This window comes from Arachis duranensis, chromosome 1 (assembly GCF_000817695.3).
Source record: "Arachis duranensis cultivar V14167 chromosome 1, aradu.V14167.gnm2.J7QH, whole genome shotgun sequence".
In the NCBI taxonomy this organism is placed as follows: Eukaryota; Viridiplantae; Streptophyta; class Magnoliopsida; order Fabales; family Fabaceae; genus Arachis; species Arachis duranensis.
The window spans coordinates 24,457,421-24,478,122 of NC_029772.3; the positions used below are offsets into that span (position 1 = coordinate 24,457,421).

The 20,702-nt window shown below is 35.0% G+C and overlaps 1 protein-coding gene across 1 annotated transcript in view; it reads right to left on the bottom strand.

Moving 5' to 3' along the window:
- Positions 1-12,685, bottom strand: part of LOC107482811 (transcription factor bHLH18) — a 16,258-nt gene extending 3,573 nt beyond the window's left edge. Inside the window, exons 1-7 of the mRNA XM_016103408.3 lie at positions 12,571-12,685; positions 12,107-12,198; positions 11,902-11,937; positions 10,703-10,866; positions 5,310-5,330; positions 4,877-4,934; positions 4,608-4,700 (exon numbers count right to left, since the gene is read on the bottom strand). Coding sequence (XP_015958894.2) covers positions 4,608-4,700; positions 4,877-4,934; positions 5,310-5,330; positions 10,703-10,866; positions 11,902-11,937; positions 12,107-12,198; positions 12,571-12,685 — 579 coding nt within the window. The remainder of the gene's footprint in view (positions 1-4,607; positions 4,701-4,876; positions 4,935-5,309; positions 5,331-10,702; positions 10,867-11,901; positions 11,938-12,106; positions 12,199-12,570) is intronic.
- Between the last annotated feature and the right edge of the window lie 8,017 nt (positions 12,686-20,702).

Genomic DNA, 20,702 nt, shown 5'->3' on the forward strand with positions numbered 1-20,702 from the left:
ATATTTGTTAAACTTCAAAGAAATTGTAATACTTTACTATTTGTCCAAATTCGCTGACTTTTGAGTAATTGTTAAAGTGTTTTAGTTTCTGGACTACTATTAATTAATATATATATAAATCGAGTATGAGTTTCTAGTGCTATATTATTATCAATAATGTAGCTAGTATCACATCAATAGTTTTGTAAACTTAAAAGAAAATAAAAAAATGTTTACTAAAACTTGAATCATCACAAACTAATCATTTAGCGAATGTACGAAACCAATTCTTTTAAGGTATTTTGCAACCACTCCAAATATTTATATTAGTCAATTTTTAGTTGATTACTTGTATATATATGTTATTTCAACTGACCACTTTTTCTTAACATTTAAAAATTAATATACAAATTATAGTTAAATACATGTTGCATGCATTAAGTCCTGAATGTATCTAAAATGTGAAATTAACTCTCATTGTTATAAAGCAATGTAAATATTTTGTAATTTCAAGTATAAAAAATTTGTAACTTCTTTTATGAAAAAAAAAAAAAACTAAAGTGGGATTTGAGAAAAAAAATATAAAATTCACATCTTTATTACTTTATAAATATCGCAGAACTATTTAGATCAAACAAAACTTAAACTATGAAATAGAGTTATGTACATGAATATTGTATCTATCACGCTCTCTCATATATAGAAAAGTTCTTTGTGAACTTGAAGCATGAATTTGCAATTTTTTCAATTTTTGTTTCATATTATATGAGCTAAATTTCAAACATTTTTGTAATAGAAATTTTGGTAATATTAAAAAAGTATTTATCTTAAAAATTTTGATGATGTATGTTACACTTATAAACATTTTTGTAGGCAAGTCCTACCACCACTTTGACATAAGTCTAACAAAAAAAATACGCACGCATGTATTAGCGCTTCCCCTTTTTCACACTATTTCAGTACAGAAAATTTTTTTCGAGAGCATAGAAACCTATAACAAATAAATTTTTATACATAGCATAGAAATTTTTACATATATAAAAATTTTTATATATAGCACATAAATTTTTGTTACGAATATATTTTGTTAGTTGAGTGAGTTAATTATGGTCTTTTTAAGTTTTTTCTACTGCTATCTATTAAACTTTTTTTGCTATGCATCAAAACTTCTTGTGTTATATATGCACCAAAATTTTTGTGATATATGCATTTTGTTATTTGGGTATTAATGTTTTAGACATGTAGTTCTTAAAAAATTTTTATATTGTGCACTAAATTTTCTATACTACATATCAAAATTTTTGTACTATGTGTATATATTTTATTGATTGAATGTTAACGTTCTAGGTATATGATTTTTTAAATATTTGTGTTGTGCATTAAAATCTTTTGTATTGTAAATTAAAATTTTTGTACTCTAATTTTTTAAATATATATATAAAAAAAGAATATAATAATAATAATAATAATAATAATAATAATAATAATAAAGGAAGATGAAAAGGCAAAAAAAAATAAAAAAAATAAAATAAAAAAAAGAAAAAAAATTGTTATTGAAGTTGACGATATTGTTATAAAATAAGAATAAAAAATAATAAAAGGACGACAACTATAACGATGACCATTTAAAAAAAAAAACGTGCATATCTAAATTAATTGAAATTTAGTCGACAAATTACTTGTCCACGTAGTTTTATTGTAAAACTTTATATTACTAAACAAAACACATTAGTAACTTATTATAATAATTTAAATAATTAAATAAAAATACATAAACAATTACACATTTCACTCGGTATATTAGGATTTGTTTGATAATATTAAGCTATCTAAATATCACAACACGTAAAACATCAAAATTAGATGAGTTTAGTTTCGTACCAATTCAGATAACCAGCTGGCAGCTGATGTGTCCATTGGTGTGTTCGATTTCTCCATAAGATCCTAGCTACAAATGGAGAAATATTGCATACAACATATTATGTCGTTCCTATATGTTTTGTGAAGAATCGGAGTTCTTTATATATAGTGGGATTGCCATTTTTTAGATCATTTAATTAATTAATTTCCTCCTCTAACATTAGCCACAGACCCTACATGCCAAAAACATAGAAATCGATAATATTAAAAAAAGGCACGTCAGGACAAGCTAGTTTCTAGCTACCTTAGTAGCTTGTCTTTATTGCTATAAATGACGATTCATGCATAATGCATGGAGTTTACTTAATTAATTAGTATTATAAAAATAAAATTAACAAAACTGCATGGTGGCGAAAGACGTATAGTATGACGACAAACAAGAAATTTCATATTGTTATGTGCTATCTCAATGGGCCTTTTAAATGTTTAAAATAAATGAGATATTACTATCATATTATTTTAAAGTAATTTTTATTACAAATTTGTTTTCTTTTAATTTATGTAAACAATCATAGAGTGTTAGGTATCACGTTTTGTAAATAATATTTTACAACAATTTTACAGGAAATATTTAAAAAGCTATAACCTACTAAATTATTACAGTTACAAAGTTTTGTGCTTACTAATATTTTTAAAGCTGCAATAACTTAGCATGAGCATATATGGTAATACTAAAACGTAACAACCATGTGATGATTTAGTTTAAAAGTTCCTAATACCCTTATGCTAGCACAACAATTAGTGGGAAGAACACCCAATACCAACTAACTAGAGGTGTACTAATTGGCCGGATCGGATCAAGTTTGATTAGATTTGAATCTGACTCAAATATTTTATTGAATTTATTTTGAAGATTTAAAAATTGATTTTAAATTAACCTAAAATAAATTGAATCACTACAAGAAAAACGTTAGTGACAGTCAGATTAATCAAATAAATTTATCGTTAAATAAATTATCGTCAGATTTATAATCGTTCTGTAATTGATGGTATAAATGACACCAAAAATTTTTTATCGGCAAATTTTTTCGTCCATCAGTGTTTTTAATGGATTGTCAAGCCTGAGATGATAATTACCATTGGATTAACCTGACAACAATTTTGGCGTCATTTCACTTGAAATGGTGCCAAAACTTATTGTTACATCCACTGCATGTTTTTTAGTTTATATATTTTTTGGCACAGTTTAGTCATAATAAACAGTCAAATCAAATTAAAACTCTCATTAACAAAATTGTTATAAAAAATCTAAAATTACCAGAAATCAACAAATTATTTTATTAAAAATAAATGGTATGAATATAATAAGATGTCACAGAAGTAGGGTAATGTACCCTAAACAAAAAAAAATGCATAAAACCCTAACCCCGACAGATCCTAATAATCCTTGTCGTCGTCGTTGGCATCGTGGTCCTCCTGCTAAGTCAGTAGAGTAGGTGCTGCCATCAGTGCCCTACTAGTAGTGTTGCTGCTGCCTGCAGATTGCATCTGCTGATTGTACTCCTCCATCTGCTATCACAACCGATCTAGCTGCTCCAGATTCTCTGTCAGATCCGAGCTGGCGGCAACGCATCCAAGAATCTCTCGATACCTCTGCTCAGACTGCTCCTACTGCTAGTGAAACTCCTGTGTTAGTTTCTGCTCCTCCTTCCTCAGGGCGATAACTTCATGGGGATCAGTAGGGCTAGTAGCAGAGGAAGAGGCAGCGGAAGCCACCAATGCGGAGGAGCGGAGGCCACTAGCGAAGAACGAGACTAGCTCAAAGTGGGAATTCTTGTGGGGTTCAGAGGCAGTCTCGCACCGAATCCTGTCGGGACCACGACTAAAGTCTCGGAGCTGACTTCGTCGGCTCCACTAGGCAGCTGAGATTGTTAGGTCGCAGCCTGTAACCTCTATTGATACTCCTCCTCGGCACACACGTTAGTTGTGATTAGGATAATAGTTAAATAATTGACTTTAAACCAAATAAAGCTAAAATTTAGGATTAATTTAAACTCACATAGTGGGCCGCCGACCGCTTGTTAGCAAATCTCTCCTTGTTTGCTTTTAAAGTATGGGTATACTTAAAGGTCTCCGCTAGTGTCACCTCATGATCCAAAGACTTAGACTACAAACTAATATATTAACTAAACAATAAAATAAACAAAAAATTAAAAAATGATAGACAAATATATATGAAGCAGGAAATATTAATTCTAATTTCGAAAATACAATTTTAATTTTTTCGATTTCACTAAAAATATTATAAAAATTTTGACAAAGTCTCCCCTGAAATTTGGATTTAGTCACCCTTGAAGGGTTCCATCTAAACCAAATTAACATAATTATTTTTACAGTCAAGCATTTTTCAAACAATTTCAGCAGCAGTTATTAGCAAATGCTAAAACTGAAAATTAAATGCCCTAAACTCTACTAACTATTTAAGTAACTTGATAATGAAAAAAGAAAATTAAACACCCTAAACTCTACTAACTAGTTCAAGTAACTACTATAACACAAAACAATTCCAAAATTCCTACCAGTCTCGTCTTCGTCTTCATGAAGGTCACTGATTCACCGGTATATCTTGACGACTTGGGCGAAGCCCTATTGGCGATGTTCGTGAGATGGCGACGCCTGAACCCCTCGTTATCTCTTAAATGAGTCTCCAAGTTACGCTTGATGTTTGGACGGATTCACGAGGTCAGGTGGTATTGTCCCTGACCAACATCACTCGTCATCTGCTGAAAACATTTGGCTGTCCAATGGTCGTAGATCTTCCGGATCATGAGGTTATACTCCGCATCCCATATGAATTTTAACTGCACAAAGTGATTCACCAACATTAGTTAGTTGGAATAAAATACAGTTCAAATACAGTAAATTAATTCTAACCAAATTGGGTTCTTACCTTTCACTTTTGAAATTAGCGCTTTCTGGTCTCAGCCATGATCGGTGTGTAGGTCGGCCACGGGTAGTCGTACATGAACTTAATGACCTCGGATATCTCCTGTGTGCAAGCATTGGGGTTTAGTGCAAACCTGTCAGAGAACAGACTGCACAATTTCACAATAACAATCAAATAAGATAAACAAACTTAATATTAAAAAATTGAACTCACAACTGCATGCCATCGGGCCAAATCTTCATCCCGATGACGGGTAGTGGTGGAGGGGCATCCTGCTCGGGGGCATTAGAGGTATCACCCACTGCTAGCTCTGTCGACGTCGTTGCTGCATCTACATGGGGCGTAGCAGAAGGAGGCACCCAGTTCTAGTTTGGAACCTTGATAAATTGCTGGTCCAATGAAACTGCCTATGACATCACAGGGGTCGACAGAGTAGCCAGGGTAGAGAGCGATGACTGGGCAGCCCTGGGGGATTCGGTGGAAGCCCACCCTCTACCACGACCACATGTCCCACTCGACCTACTTCTGCTGCCTATCGTCATATCTGTATGGCGAATACATTAATAACAAATTAATAACATAACAAACACCCACAAATAATAACATAAGAAATTCAAGAAATAACAAATAATTCGAAAAGTGCTTTAGTTCAGTAAATAAAAAATGAGATTACATAGTGTTTTAGTTTCAAAATGATTAAATTAGACTTTCAAACAATTCTAACTTTATTCTATCTTATTTTCTTTTAAAAATATTCTAACTTTCATAGTATTCTAACAAAGCATTCTAACTCTCAATGCATTCTAACTTTGTTAACAATTTTTCGAAACATTCTAACTTTCAAAGCATTCTAACAATCCAAAAAATTATCCTATGCAAATTTAAGAAAACACAAAATAACGTGATGAAACATCACTAGCAATGCATATGGCAAAACACTATAATTAGTTAGCATAAACCAACAGTTCCAGAAGCAATATGAATAAGCAAAATAAGCATTAAAATAGTAATTTTCCAATAAAGCAACAACAACCAGCGAATCATCAAAACAAGTAAGAATTGCTCAAACAAATTCAGTAATAATTCTTTAGCCAAATTAACAATAAAACATAAAATTAATGATTCAGACTAATTCAAATAATCCCAGCAATAAGAATCGAAAATCTCAGATAATAATTCCAAACACATTGAGTCGAGATTAGAACCTATCAATCTAACCAAATTATCCTAACCTAATCACCTAAAATCAATTTACTGTAATACCCTTACTGTCAGAATGTCACGCTTCTGGCTGCGCCACTCTGATAGTGAGAATGTTATGATGAGTTTCATATATTTAATAAAAAGATATTAGCCTTTAACTCGAAACCGTATGCTGTTTTCTTTTGTAAACTGGAAATACTTTTTTATTCTAATCAAACATGCATATACAACCAACATCAATCACTAAATCCTTTTATATATATATATATAAAAGTAACTTACAAATATTATAAACATACATGTCATTACAACTCCTATATCTCTTACAAGGGTATATAATAATAAAAGTGAGAGAAAACTATAACATATACAATAATATACAATACAATCAGATGCACAGAAAGAACTCCTTAAACTCTTCGTGCATCCTGAAAAAGAAAATCTGTTGGGGTGAGAACATCGTCCTCGCTGGTTCTCAATAGAGAGTTTTTAAGAATTGTCATAAGAAGATACGCATAAAATAAAGAATTGATTTCAACTGCGGTGATTATAATTTGTCTTATGAATCTATTCAAATCATTAACAATTAATTATCCAAAATTCAAAGTTCACTTTTTTAGTTATAAGAATTTCAAAAATCAATTAATATCCCATAAAATAACCCAGTACGGCCTCCGGCCCAACTCAAATCAAATCACCATCAAAACTCATTCTCAAAACAAAATCAATTTTCAGCATCAAACAGTATAAGGCAAATACAATCAGAGAACAATTACAACCAGTACCATATTAGGAACAACCATCAACGTCATCACCACCAGCATAAGGGATCTCTCAATTGTTCAAGCACAGACAAAATAATGCAAGAAATACACAAACAGGGAGGACAATTAAGGCAATTAGTTCAATTAGCATATAGGTATAATTATTCAAATAGACAAGCCAAATACAAGATGCACACCCAAACAATAGCAAACAAATGCAGTATGATACATGTCTGTCATACTAGCCGTGAGCTCACATGTCGGTTACTTACTAGAACCCAACACATCCAATAGCTAACCCGGACATCATCCTCTTGAAAACTGGTGGGCGATAAACCACCACGATCCCTCCCTGGTGAGCGGTACACCACGACGATCCCCACCACTGTGAGCGGTACACCACCATGATCTTCACAAGATTTTCAATTGAAAAACTAGTGGGTGATAAATAACCACGATCCCCACCTCAACTACAACCCTGGACAAGCGGTACACCACCACGATCCTTGCCAGGTGCATAAATTACATACAATCATTTATATCCATAATCCACCTTAATCAACATATTCAGCACTGGACAAGCGGTATACCACTATGATCCTTACCAGTCAGTAATCACATTCAAAACCACAATCTTTTAAAATCACGACCCGGAGCAAGTGGGACTAAGCCACAACTCTTGCATCTACCCATGAAACTTAAATACCAAAATCTCTTTTAAAAGAACAATTTAAATCCATTTCTCTTTAAAAAAACTCATTTTCACCAAATCAGAAGTATCAAACAAATCTTGATAATCCATTCTTCAATTCCATTTGAAATCCCCAAAAGCATAACTCTTAGATTTGAAATCACTTCATAATCTCACTTTCAACTTCATTTTTAAGTTCAATAATTTTCCAAGAGACACAAAAATTATCTTTGTTCACCATTCAAACATGTATCATACTGTATTTGTTTGGTATTGTTTGGGTGTGCATCTTGTATTTGACTTGTCTATTTGAATAATTGTACCTATATGCTAATTGAACTAATTGCCTTAATTGTCCTCCCTGTTTGTATATTTCTTGCATTATTTTGTCTGTACTTGAACAACTGAAAGATCCCTTATGCTGGTGGTGATGATGTTAATGGTTGTTCCTAATATGGTACTGGCTGTAATTGTTCTCTGATTGTATTTGCCTTATATCGTTTGATGCTGAAAATTGATTTTGTTTTGAGATTGAATTTTGATGGTGATTTGATTTGAGTTGGGCCGGAGGCCATACTGGGTTAATTTATTTGAAAAGAGAATCATGTTTTGAGTTTGAATTATTTAATAAAGAAATTGTATTTTGAGTTCGATTCAATACGAAAACAATTATGTCTTGGGTTTTGAAATAAAGAATTACCTTTTGAGAGGTTTTGGTAAATTTATAACATTTGAATTTGAATGGTGAACAAAGATAATTTTTGTGTCTTTTGGAAAATTATTGAACTTAAGAATGAAGTTGAAAGTGAGACTTATGCAGTGATTTCAAATCTGAGAGTTATGCTTTTGGGGATTTCAAGAGACACAAAAATTATCTTTGTTCACCATTCAAATTCAAATGTTATAAATTTACCAAAACCTCTCAAAAGGTAATTCTTTATTTCAAAACCCAAGACATAATTGTTTTCGTATTGAATCGAACTCAAAATACAATTTCTTTATTAAATAATTCAAAATCAAAACATGATTCTCTTTTCAAATAAATTAAACTTGAAACAGTAACCTTTCATTGATAAATCAAATTCAAAATGGTATAATTATTTTCATAAATAAATAAAACTCAAAACATATTTCATTTTTTTCTTAATAAATCAAACTCAAAAGGAAATCCTTTTCTTAATAAATAAAACTCAAACATAATACTTTTCTCAATAAATAAAACTCAAAACATAATTCATTTCTTTTCTTAATAAATCAAAATCAAATAATATAATTCTTGAATCTAAACTTTTCTAAATAATATTTCAAACCAAATTTCCAATTTTTATAAAAATTTTAGCAGCATCTCCTTTAAAATACGGACTTTGCCACCCTTCAAAGGTCCCAACCAAACCAACCCAAACATCTCTCAATCATTCGAATCACTGTCAACAAACCATTATCACAACAACAATAACTCAACTTAAGAAAATCAACAAAGTCCAGAACTCAAGCAACCAATCTCATCAATCACAATTCAAACCACTTAAACAAAATCAATCAATAAATAAGAATTCTTAGCCTTCTCAAACAGTTTCAAAACCATATCATTCCTCAATATAAATATATATAAAATCCTACGCAACTCATTTCTCGATATAAATATACTAGTCAGATTTCCAAATCAAGCTTTCATTATTTATCACAATGCCAACTCAATCAATTAAGAATTCAATCAAGTAAAAAATCACATTCTTTCAAAATAGCTCAGTCAATCCATAAGACTCACATAATCCCCAAGAATATAATTTTTGCATCAATATCTACTTATAACAACTCTTGACAATAAAAGGAGTTTAAGGAAAGCGCCCCTACCTCAGTCTCAACTCAACTATGCGACAAACTCCCTTTTTCTCTCAGCCCGCAATAGTGGCAGCCGCAACCATAACTCCATCACGTTGCGGCAACAACAACCGCAACATTCACCACAGTGGTAGCAACCTTAATGATTACCAAGTGACCACAATAAATGCAATAGCAATAATGCATATAAAAGTAAACAAGACAGGATGATGCAATAGTAGCTCTAGCAGGCACCTCCAACAACAACGGCGGTAAAGTAGTTCAACGGTGACAATCCCACCCAACGTAAATAGCTCCAACAACAACGGAGGCAATAGTGGCTTCGGCAAGCAAAAAAAGAACCAGAAACAGGCAGAACCGAGCAATCGGATAGTGGTTCCCGCGGTGGTGGTTTTTCGGCGATGACACTAGTCATAACAGGGACGGCGGTTTCAACGATGGCGTGCAGCTCGGTGGCGACAGAGACAACACCCTTCTCTCTTGTCGCGCTTTTCTCTCTCTCTCTCTCTCTCTCTCTCTCTCTCTCTTTGAGCCCCTTTCTCTCTCTCTCTCTCTCTTCGAAACCCACTATGTCGATGGCGACGGCCAGCAACGATGATGGTGATGGCTCCATCATCGATAGCAACGGCAACTGGCACGACGACAGCTCCCTCTCCCTTTTCCTTGCTTCCTGTCATAGTTCTCTCTCTCTTCGCGGTTCTGGCTTTTTGAAGACGGCGGCGAGACCCAGCAGCGCTAGCGCGACTCCCTCCTTCCTTCCTCTCCTTTTCTCTTCTTTCTTCCTTAGCTCGTGTGTGTGTGTGTGTGTGTGTGTGTGCGTGTTGTGAGGAAGAGTGATGGCGTGAGGGTGGTGAGGGAGTGGTTCGTGTGTGTGTTTTTCAAAATTAGGGTTTTGGGTAAAAATTAGGTATAAAGGTAATTTTGGTAATTACTAATAAAATTAGGGGTAATATAGTAATTGAAAACCAATTTAATCAAACAATAATTATATATAAAAATACTATTTATTCATCAATTTATAAATTATTTTTAAATAAATACTCTAATCTAAGAATTAGAGATAATCAAATTAACTTCCTTTAAAATCATAAATAAGTATCAAGATTTAAATATTCAAAATATGGTATATAAAATTCTCATTATTTTTCAATTACTAAAAATTCAAATTTATAATAAATATAATAAATAATAAATAACTTATTATTTAATTTTCAAAAATCGGGGTCTTACATCTGCAACAGAAATTAATCTATCTAAACTAATTACTAAAATTCAACTAACTAAATGAAATTAAGATTAATTAATCAGATATTAAACCATAAGAAAAAAGATTCAATGAAAACTCCTACCCACATAAAATCAACTAAAACAAAATTTAATCTAATTAAACTAATTAGAAAAGAGAAGAGAGAAAACCTGGAATAGAAATTTGTGATTCGAGTAGCGGCGGCGGCAGCTTTTACAGCGGCGGCGGATTTTACAGTGGCGAGGGCAGCAGCGGTGGGAACAGAGAACAAAGAAGGGAGCGTTTCGAGCAGGGGCAGCGGCCTTTGCAGTGGTGGCAGGGGGCTAGAGAGAGACTAAGAAGATAGAGTGAGAGAAAGGTGAGAGATTAGAGAGAGAAAACAATTTCAAAATGAAGGGGAAGAGGGTTTGCGGTTCGAAGTTAGGGCACCATTACCGTCGGATTTATCAGTGGATTAATCTGATGGTAATGTAGTGCGTGTTAACAAAACACAACATTTCAGTAAACAAGGTTCAATGTCGGATTTACTCGTCGGCAAATCCGATGGTAGCTAGCATGCCAAAATTTATTTTTTTTCCTCTAAATTTTACTGTCGAAACATCAACTCTGAAAGTAATATTTTAGGGTGACGAATTTATTGTCAATTCTGATGGTAAATTCGATGGAAAACTCGTCATTAATGTCCGACGTTAAATCTGATGGTTTTCGGCGTTTTTCTTGTAGTGAATTAAACTGAATTTTCCTCAATCTGATATACAATTTTGTAGATTTTACATAACAAATTAATAAAATCTTACTTTTTAAAGATTACTACAAGAGACACGACTTTTACTGATGGATTAACTGTCGATAAGAGATCGTCGATGAAGCAACTATTAGTAAATTCCAACCAATATTAATGACGACGATTGACTATTAGTAAAATACGGCGTGAGAAAATATTTTTTCATTATACCGATAACTTAGCTATCAATAATAATCACAATAAAAAATAAAAAAATAAAATATTAATTGAATATTATCGATGGATACACCGTCAGTAAAATTAAAAAATATGTTTATATTTCTTTAAACATAATTTACCGACAACGTGCGGTTCTTATAAATAATATATACATATATATTAGGTCCTTACCTGTTTATTTGTATACCTATTATGGGACTAAATTTTAATATAGGTAGTAATTGATATAAAAGAGTTTGTGTTCAAACTAAAACAGAATAAATAGTAAATTTACATGACTTTTTAAAAGTAAAGTACAACAAAACAACAGAAATAGAAAAATATTGAATCGTCAAAACTAAAATTACAAGCACACTACATGTAATTATCCCAGCTTCTCCCACATGAAAAAGTACATGTCAATACCTTGTCCGCCATCACATCATCCCCTACCCATGTCACCTGCCATGTCACTTAAAGCAAGTAAAAGTAAATAAAGTTAGACTAACATTGTTATGATAAGACATGAAATAATAACAAATTGATAACATGAACACATGATATACAAAAGATAAACATATTTACTTGGATTCCTTAGAAGATGGAGAGGAAGAATTATCATCACTATCACCATCCTCATCATCCTGATCATCTTCAAATTTTGAAGTTGATGTATCGGAAGGTCGTTTATGTCAACCTTTCCTAAGGGTGAAGCAAAAATGTCTGAAATTTCAGTTTTACTTATGAATATAAGTATTTAATTAAAAATTTTGGAATAGTTTCTCTTGCACATCATCATTTTTCTCAGTTATCAATCTAATGGGGTATTGATCACAACTCTCCAATTAGACCTAGACATTCTGGGGTATTTCATGTAATACACTTGCTATGAATTTTGTGCTAGGATGAGTGGATCATATCTATCATACCTCCTAGAATGGTTAACCTTGATTATCTTATAGTCTTTATGCATGCGAGTGCCTTAAGGTCGTGCAGGATCACACCGTTCATAATTGAATATCACATTTTGTTTGAATGGTGCACCCAGATACACAATTTCTAAAATTTTCTTCAACCCAAACAATTTACATTCACCTTGGCCTGCATAGCCCTTTAGAAAATCCCCTTGTTGTGCGTTGCTCTTTCTCAAGCATGTTCTAGTGTGTAAAATTTCATTCCATTGACCTTCATCATAGTCCAATTGGTACATTGCCTATTATGACCTCAAATCATATTACGCAAGTGAGGACATGCCCATTTATTTTTATCATGGGATTGAAACCATTGCCGAAATTCTTGAATGTTTTTCGTTCTGTAAAATGCCTCAAACAACCTCCTAATTTCATCAACTTTAGGATAATTCAGGAGAATGTGTAGGTGGATCAAGTTTAGTTCCGTGAAGTTCAACAACCTAGTTTGTTTCCTTCCCTCAGTGTGCTGGCTTTACTGAAGATAGACAAGGTTGGTTCAAATAAACATTTGCCACTCGAGTCATTATTACCCCCGGATCTAATATGACTAGATTGGATGTGAGGCTCAAAGTAGTAAGAACAAAAGTAGGTAGTTTTCTTCGAGAAGTATGCCTCACATACAGACCTTCTACCCTAGCTCTATTCTTGATCGATCTCTTATAAATACCAATTTGATGTTCAAAAGGATATATCCATCGATACTGTACTGGACCATACATATATTTTATATGCCAAGTGAACAGGGAGACGTTACATGACATTAAAAAAGTCAAGAGAAAAGATTCTCTACATCTTATAGAGGATGACTGGGATATTCTATTTCATTAGACGAAAATTTTTCACAAATAAAGAGGGAAAACAGAAATCTCTAAAAAACTGACTTAGTTTTGTTAACGGCTTTCAAACTTGATTAATCATTTCTCTCAAAACAATTGGAAGGAAGTATTCCATGAAAACATGAAAATCATGACTTTTTATGCCATAAAGTCTTCCATGATTGACATCAGAACACCTACTGAGGTTTGATGCATAGCCATTGGGAAGCCTCAACTCTTACGACCACTAACACATGTTTTGTCTTTTACCTAAGGTTAATACATAACTACCCTTTTGGTTTAGCACATGTACCATCTCCCATTAACACAAGACTTAGTTCTGTCCTTTTATATAGTTCTGCCACGTCTAGCCTAGCTTTGTGGTTACCTTTGATTCTGTCACTATCCATTACCATATGGATGATATTGTCGAACATGTTCTTCTCGATATGCATCACATCGAGGCAGTGACAGATCTAGAAAACTATAATTGATGGCCTGTGTTAACTATTCTAGGATAACCATTAACCCTTTACCACACCTTTTCACCACTTAGTTTGACTGTAGGCTCCTCATGTTCCTTAGTGTTCTTCCTAAATGTAGTTCGATTTCATCTATAAGGATAATCCTCAAGCAAAAGCCTTATGTGATAATCAAGCCAAGATATTTCCTCCATACTTAAGTTAGAAAGCCTTAGTGTCCTCCTTGTAAATTGGACATGATAATTTTTCTTGTGTCATCTAATCAAACAACATCCGATAAGTAGGAAAATAATTGATTGTCAACATTACGATAGCTTTAAGTGTGATGCTGACTATAAATGACATATCATAAGTTAAAATTCTAGGAGATCACGACTGGTTCAACTCATCAACGAGGGGTTAAAGGTATACATCTATTTTGGATTATCAAACACGTGAATAATACAAGTTAAGAAGAGATAGGGATCTTTCATGCTCATCTTAGCCGAATGATTGTAAGGGATAATAGCGACAGACCAACATGAATAAAGAATGCTATAGTGGATGTTTTGAGAAATCCATCAAAACAAAGACCAAGTCTTATATTTCTTGGTTTGATTGCAAAAATTTAGTGTTTTGATCAAAATGAAGCCAAGCTTCCCTATGTGAATAGTGGGTCATGACATCCTCTGTTCGGTAGTTGTTGAAATGTCAAGTTACGTGAACAACAAAACTCATTGACGTATACTAACTTTTGAGTCTAAGGATTAGGGGTAAATAAGTCATTCTCTTGCATGAGACCTTTGATGCATGAAAACTTGTCTCTCAACAAATTTCCCTTCGGCAAGTATACCGAATTATCGTCAAGTAAAAACTCAAAATAGAGTGAGGTCAAATCCCACAGGGATTGATTGGTCAAGCAACTTTAATTAGAGGAATGTTCTAGTTGAGCTAAGCAAAGTTGAGTTAAGAATTGCAGAAAATTAAATGGCGGGAAAGATAAATGACAATGAATGTAAATGCTGAAAGTAAATGGCAGAATATAAATTACAGAAAAGTAAATTGCAGAATCTTAAATGGGAATTTGGGGTAGTGAGCATCAAAGTAAATAGCAGAAATTAAAGAGAATGGGTAAGATCAGAAATGGGAAATTCATTGGACTTAGGAGATGTTGTATTCTCCGAATCAAATTCATCTTTATCTCTTCCTCAATCAATGCATTAATTGATCTCCTTGGCAATCTTAAGTGATTGGATCCCAATTCCTTGGCAACCCAATCTCTCTAAGCTTAAACAATTGCCCAATTCCTTGATTTAATTTCTCATGGGAAGAGATGAAGTATGGTCACTAATTATACCACATGCATTCCCAAATCAAAGTGTTGGTAGGATTAAATGTCACAATATCCATCCAAACTCTAATTTGGTCCAGCATGAGAAAGCAATTCTAGCATGATCTCCTCATTCCTCTTCCAAGGTTCCGAGGAGATCCAATTATGGAGAGTTTCTTTTCCAAGATAACTAACCAATTGGATGAAGATCGAAAGCTTTCTAGTAAAATCAAGAGAAAAGAAATAGGAAGAAGAATGAAAACTATAATTGATCCATCAAATTACAACAGAGCTCCTTAACCCAATGAAAAGGGGTTTAGTTGTTCATAGCTCTGGGAATGGAAGTCAGAAATGAAGAATGCATTCTAAAGTAAAATAAATTGCAGAAAAAGTAAATACAGAGTGTTTACAAGTCTTGGATCCTCAGATCCAAATTCCGATTCTTTTTCTAGTTCAAAACTACTCCTATATATACTACTCCTCTGCTCCTCTATCAGCTCTGCAAGTCTTGGATATGGGCTTTTGATCTTCCGTTGAAGCAGTTACAGACTTTAGTGGGCTTAGCTTTGCTTGCAGAAAGAAGTTGAGTCAGGTATGGTTTACAGTTAGTCAAGGCGTTAGTGGTGTTAATGTTAAGTGTAGATTCTGGCTCAAAGACATTAGTGACACTAACTTTGCCACTAACGTCCCTAACCCAATTGAGCTACGTTGACTCTAACATTAGTGGCACTAGCGTGACCACTAATGTAGCCTTTCAAATCTTCGATAGCGTCATTGGTGCTGACTTTGCCAATAACGCTACACCATTTCCTTTTCTCCCACGTTAATGGTCGACTAACGTGGCCATTAACATAGGCATGCCATGACACGAAGGCGTCATTGACAATAACTTTGTCAATGACGTTGCAAAAACTCTTTCTCTTCCACGTTAGTGCTCACGTTAATGGCATTAACGTGGCCACTAACATGGGTATACTGGCCATCTCCAACGTCAGTGACAAAGTCAGTGTCACTGACGTTGGCTTCTTATACCCCTTGCTCCACGTTACCTCTTACGTTAGTGGCATTAACATTGCCACTAACGTAGGTAAGCTTGGCCTAGTCCAACATCAGTGACAAAGTTAGTGTCATTGACGTTGGCGATCCTTTGTTGCCCCACGTTGGAGCTCACGTTAATGGCATTAACGTGGCTCTTAACGTGGTTAATTGTGGCATTTGCAACGTTAGTGGTGTTAACTTTACCACTAACATTTGGAGCTTCTTCTTTCTTCCACGTTAGTCCCTAAGTTAGTGCAACTAACGTAGCAACTAACGTGGGCTGAGATGGCACTCGAAGGCGTCAATGGTATTAACTTTACCGCTGACGTTGCAAGCTTTGCTCCCTTTCCACGTTAGTGACCACGTTATTGATGCTAACGTGGCTAGTAACGTGGCTCTTCCATGCTTCATTTGTCTTGAAATCAAACAAGCAAAGTGCATCAAAGCTTTGTTATAGACTATGAGATCCTGCATCATCTAAATTGGCATTCAATTCGTGCATTATTCTCATGAAAACATAAAGTTCATAATGTTTGCTTGAATCAAGATGTAATGCATGTTCACCCAAAAAAACTTGCTTATTACCTAAGAAAATGCATGAAACTACCTAAAATATGTAAAGAAAAGGCTAGTGAAACTGGCCAAGATGCCCTGGCATCACAACACCAAACTTAAAGCTTTCTTGTCCCCAAGCAAGTACTAAAACATAAGAAGAAAGAATGAATGTACAAGATAAACAAGTCCTTGTTTATGGAAGTTAAGTCCTTGGCTCATGGGGTTTCATGCATGGCAACTTAGGTTCATGCCCTTGCTGGTTTCTAGGTCCTTATCATGTTCTTGAACATTTACTTGGTTGCATTCTATAAGATTCTTATTCACTTGATCCCTTTTTCTTTTCTGTAAGAGCTTATTATTTTCTTAGGCTAGGTGCTCTGTGTTGAGGCAACTCTTTATAATAAGCTTTCAACCAGCACTCCTGAACCAGTTGGTTCAAGGTACTAGGTGTTGAAACACCTCTAAGGACCTACTCCCTCAAGTCTCTCCTCCATACATACACACCACAAGCATATGGTTTGCTATTTTCTTTCTTGAGACCTTAGTGTCCAGCACCTCTTTGGGTGACTAAATGCTTTGTAGCAAGGTTGCTCTTGACAGTGAATTTTCAGTTGATAATCTCGGGTTAGTTAACCCAAGTTACCAAGTGATAAAGCACTCCTAAGAACTTATTCATCCAAGCAGATCCTTTGCACAAAAGCACCACAGACACATGCCTCAAGGTTCAAACCCTTGGTGCCTAGCCTTATTTCATGTTCTTTTCTTTCCTTCTTTTTTCTTTTTTTCATACTCTATCATTTATTTTTTATTGGGATCTGTTATTCAGCTAGTTTCATAGGATGCATTTTCAAGCATATAATTCAAAACACATAATTGTCCTTATACCTCAATGCTGAACCAACTTAGCTAATCAGTTACCACCACAAACGTTGAGACTTTTACTTTTATAACATGGACTCCACTCTTGTTTTTCATAACATTATCCTTTATTTATCATAAGGGACGAGCATACATTTAAGAAAGATAAAGCAGGGAACTGGCTAGTAAACACTATTGAAGAAATGAACTTAAAGACAGAATTAAAATTCCTAAGCTACTATGGAGGCATGTTCTATTTCATACATGATTTTCCTTATTTTAAACTTGAAAGATAGAGAAAGAAACTCCACCACCTTTTACTCATGGGTGTGCTCCTGGCCATCCCCTTGCTTGTCCCCTTCCTTTGGGGTTCTCTCGTTGTGTCTACTTGTGCTACCTTGCATTCGTGCCACGCTGGCCCTTCTCCAATCCTCTAAGGCTTTCCTTACTGATTGATGACTCTTTTTGGCTCTTTCTTTTTCCACCTGTGCTAATTCATCCTGGACGTCTTCATATCTTGTGATCCCAGGGTGTAAATTAGGTAGTTGTCCAACTAAATATCCCAGCCTAGCTTGTGTGTTTATATTATATGCAGTCCCACTCATATAAACTCCTTCTGAGAATGCTCTGTACTCATCGAATGCATCTGTTTGTTCCCTTTGCCTCTGATGCATATCATGGATGTGTGCTCCTTGGTGTGCTTGTATATTGATCAACTTTTGGATAACTTCTTGTTGCCGAGCCTACTTTTGGTTCACCGTGTTGAAAGACTCATTCCACTGTCATCCTTGTTCAAGTTGCTACTCTATTAGTTGTCTTTGCCATTCCCCTTGGTGACTCATCCATTTAGAATTCAGTTCTTCTTGGCAATCCATCAGTTGCACTTGGAAGTTCCTCTGTGCCTCTTGGTTTTCTAGGTATTGTCTTGACAGGCTATCAATGGCTTCTTGAATTTGGCGCATGTCCAGAGAAGTTGGAGCTTTCTCTTCCGAGGCTTGTCCTTCTTGCGGCACTGCTCTCTTTCTTGCCCTTCGTGAAGGTTGAGGTGGTGCAACATATTGCATTCTTCGAGCAGTAATTGGGACACCAACATTCACCCATTCAGTTTCTTTATCCTCAAATACTACCCCAGCCTTCTTACACAAGCGAAAAATGGTGCTAGGGTAGCCTAACATACCTCCAAGATCATTTTTCTCGGCTAGCTTCTGAATGCCTTGAGTTATGAGTTCATGAACTTTGATTTCCCCTCCTTTCAATATATATTGCACTATTGTTGCTCTTTTGCGATTCACCTCCGAGTTGTTTCCGGCGGGGAGGATGGATCTCCTCACAATTTGAAACCATCCCTTAGCTTCGGGGATAAGATCCCCTCTTTTAATGAATTTGGGCTTTCCCTGGGGGTTTCTTACCCAATTTACTCCTTGTATGCAGATGTATTTCACAATCTGGTCATAATTGGGTTCTCCATCTATTCTGGATTGATAGCTTTCTTCCTCAAATGGTATGATTCGTAGCTTCAACACCCTCATGATGGTCATTGGACTAAAATCCACCACTACACCCTTACAAAACTTCTATAGGATTCATCCTCCTTTTCATGCCTGACTGCATTTGCATAGAACTCTCTAACAAGAGTTGTGCTTACTTTCGTGACCAGATCGGTGAGGAGTTCCCATATTCTCTTTTCGACATTCTCTGTGATTTCTGGGCATTCAGTCTTTCTGACTTGAAAGCCCATCTCATGTATTATCTCTTTGTCAGCCATCCACCAGAATTGTAATGCATGGTGCAAAGTTCTGAATTTCCTTTCATTAAAAGGGTGTTGCTCCATAGGCTCTCCCTTTTCTTCTTTTGGAGCTGGGTGATGCCATAGGTAAGAGGTGAGCTATAGAGATATTGAGAAATATGGTTTGATGGTGGATCTTGGCGAGGTGTAGAGAAGGTATTCTAATTGTTTTCAACGGAATGATGGGTGAAGTTTGGAATATGTAGTAGTTTTGGCTACATGAGGTGAGAGCCTTTTTATATCAAAGAGTGGTGGACAAATGAAGGGTGTGGATTGGTTGTATAGGCTGGAAATGGACGGTTGGGGTTTGAAATGAGATAAGCACAAGGATCACCACTTTTGTGAAGTGGTTGGTTCGGTCTCCAAGGGCATTCTCCCTTCAATGATGCATGGCAACACTTCCCGAGGCATTCTATGCGAAGACATGTGGCTGACCCCCTTTGTGAAGTAGCCGAACCTCTCTTTTTGGGTTGTCCCATTAATTCCATCCAATCTTTCCTTTATTTCCTATGCAAGATAAAAGAAAGCAAGAGTTAGGTCCCTTTCGTGGCAGCAAAATAGATATAGGAACTAACTACTTTTTAAATTTTTGTTTTAGACAAAATAAGTGCTATTCATGAATTTAAATCAACGGACTCCTTAATGTTCATGTATGTAACATGGGTGACACCAAACTTAGTTTGTGACTACGTAGTGCGAGAAGAGTTGATCACGGCTCTAAGATAAGCATGATATGATTTGTGCATACATCCTCTTAGTGTGCTGATAAACCACTATTTTATGGTTTATCTTGTGCTTAATTGAGTAGATTTTATCAATCTTTCATACATTTATTCATATGATTTGCATGTTTTACAATTCCTTCCTAGAATTTGTTCTACGATTGAAAACATGCTTCTTTGGCTTTTATTTTCTTTTATTTAAACCTCTCTTATTACCATTAGATGCCTTGATATGTGTGTTAAGTGATTTCAGGGATTACAGGGGAAGAATGGCTTAGAGGATGGAAAGGAAACATGCAAAAGTAGAAGGAATACAAGAAGTTGAAGAAACTGCAAAGCTGTCAGCCTGACCCTCTCACACTAAATTGACCATAACTTGAGCTATAGAGATCCAAATGACGCGGTTCCACTAGCGTTGGAAAGCTAACATCCGGTGCTTCGATTTGATATATAATTTGATATAGTGGCCGTACATATAGGCGACGCGAACGCGTCATCCACGCGGACGCATCGCATCTGCGAAAATCAGCGTGGCAGATTTCACAAACAGCGAATCCTGGGCTATTTCCGGCCCAGTTTCAAGCCCAGAAAACACAGATTAAAGGCTGCAAAGTGGAGGAATGAAAGGGAGACTTCAGATTATGCTTTCATAATTCACAATTTTAGGTTTTAGATGTAGTTTTTAGTGAGA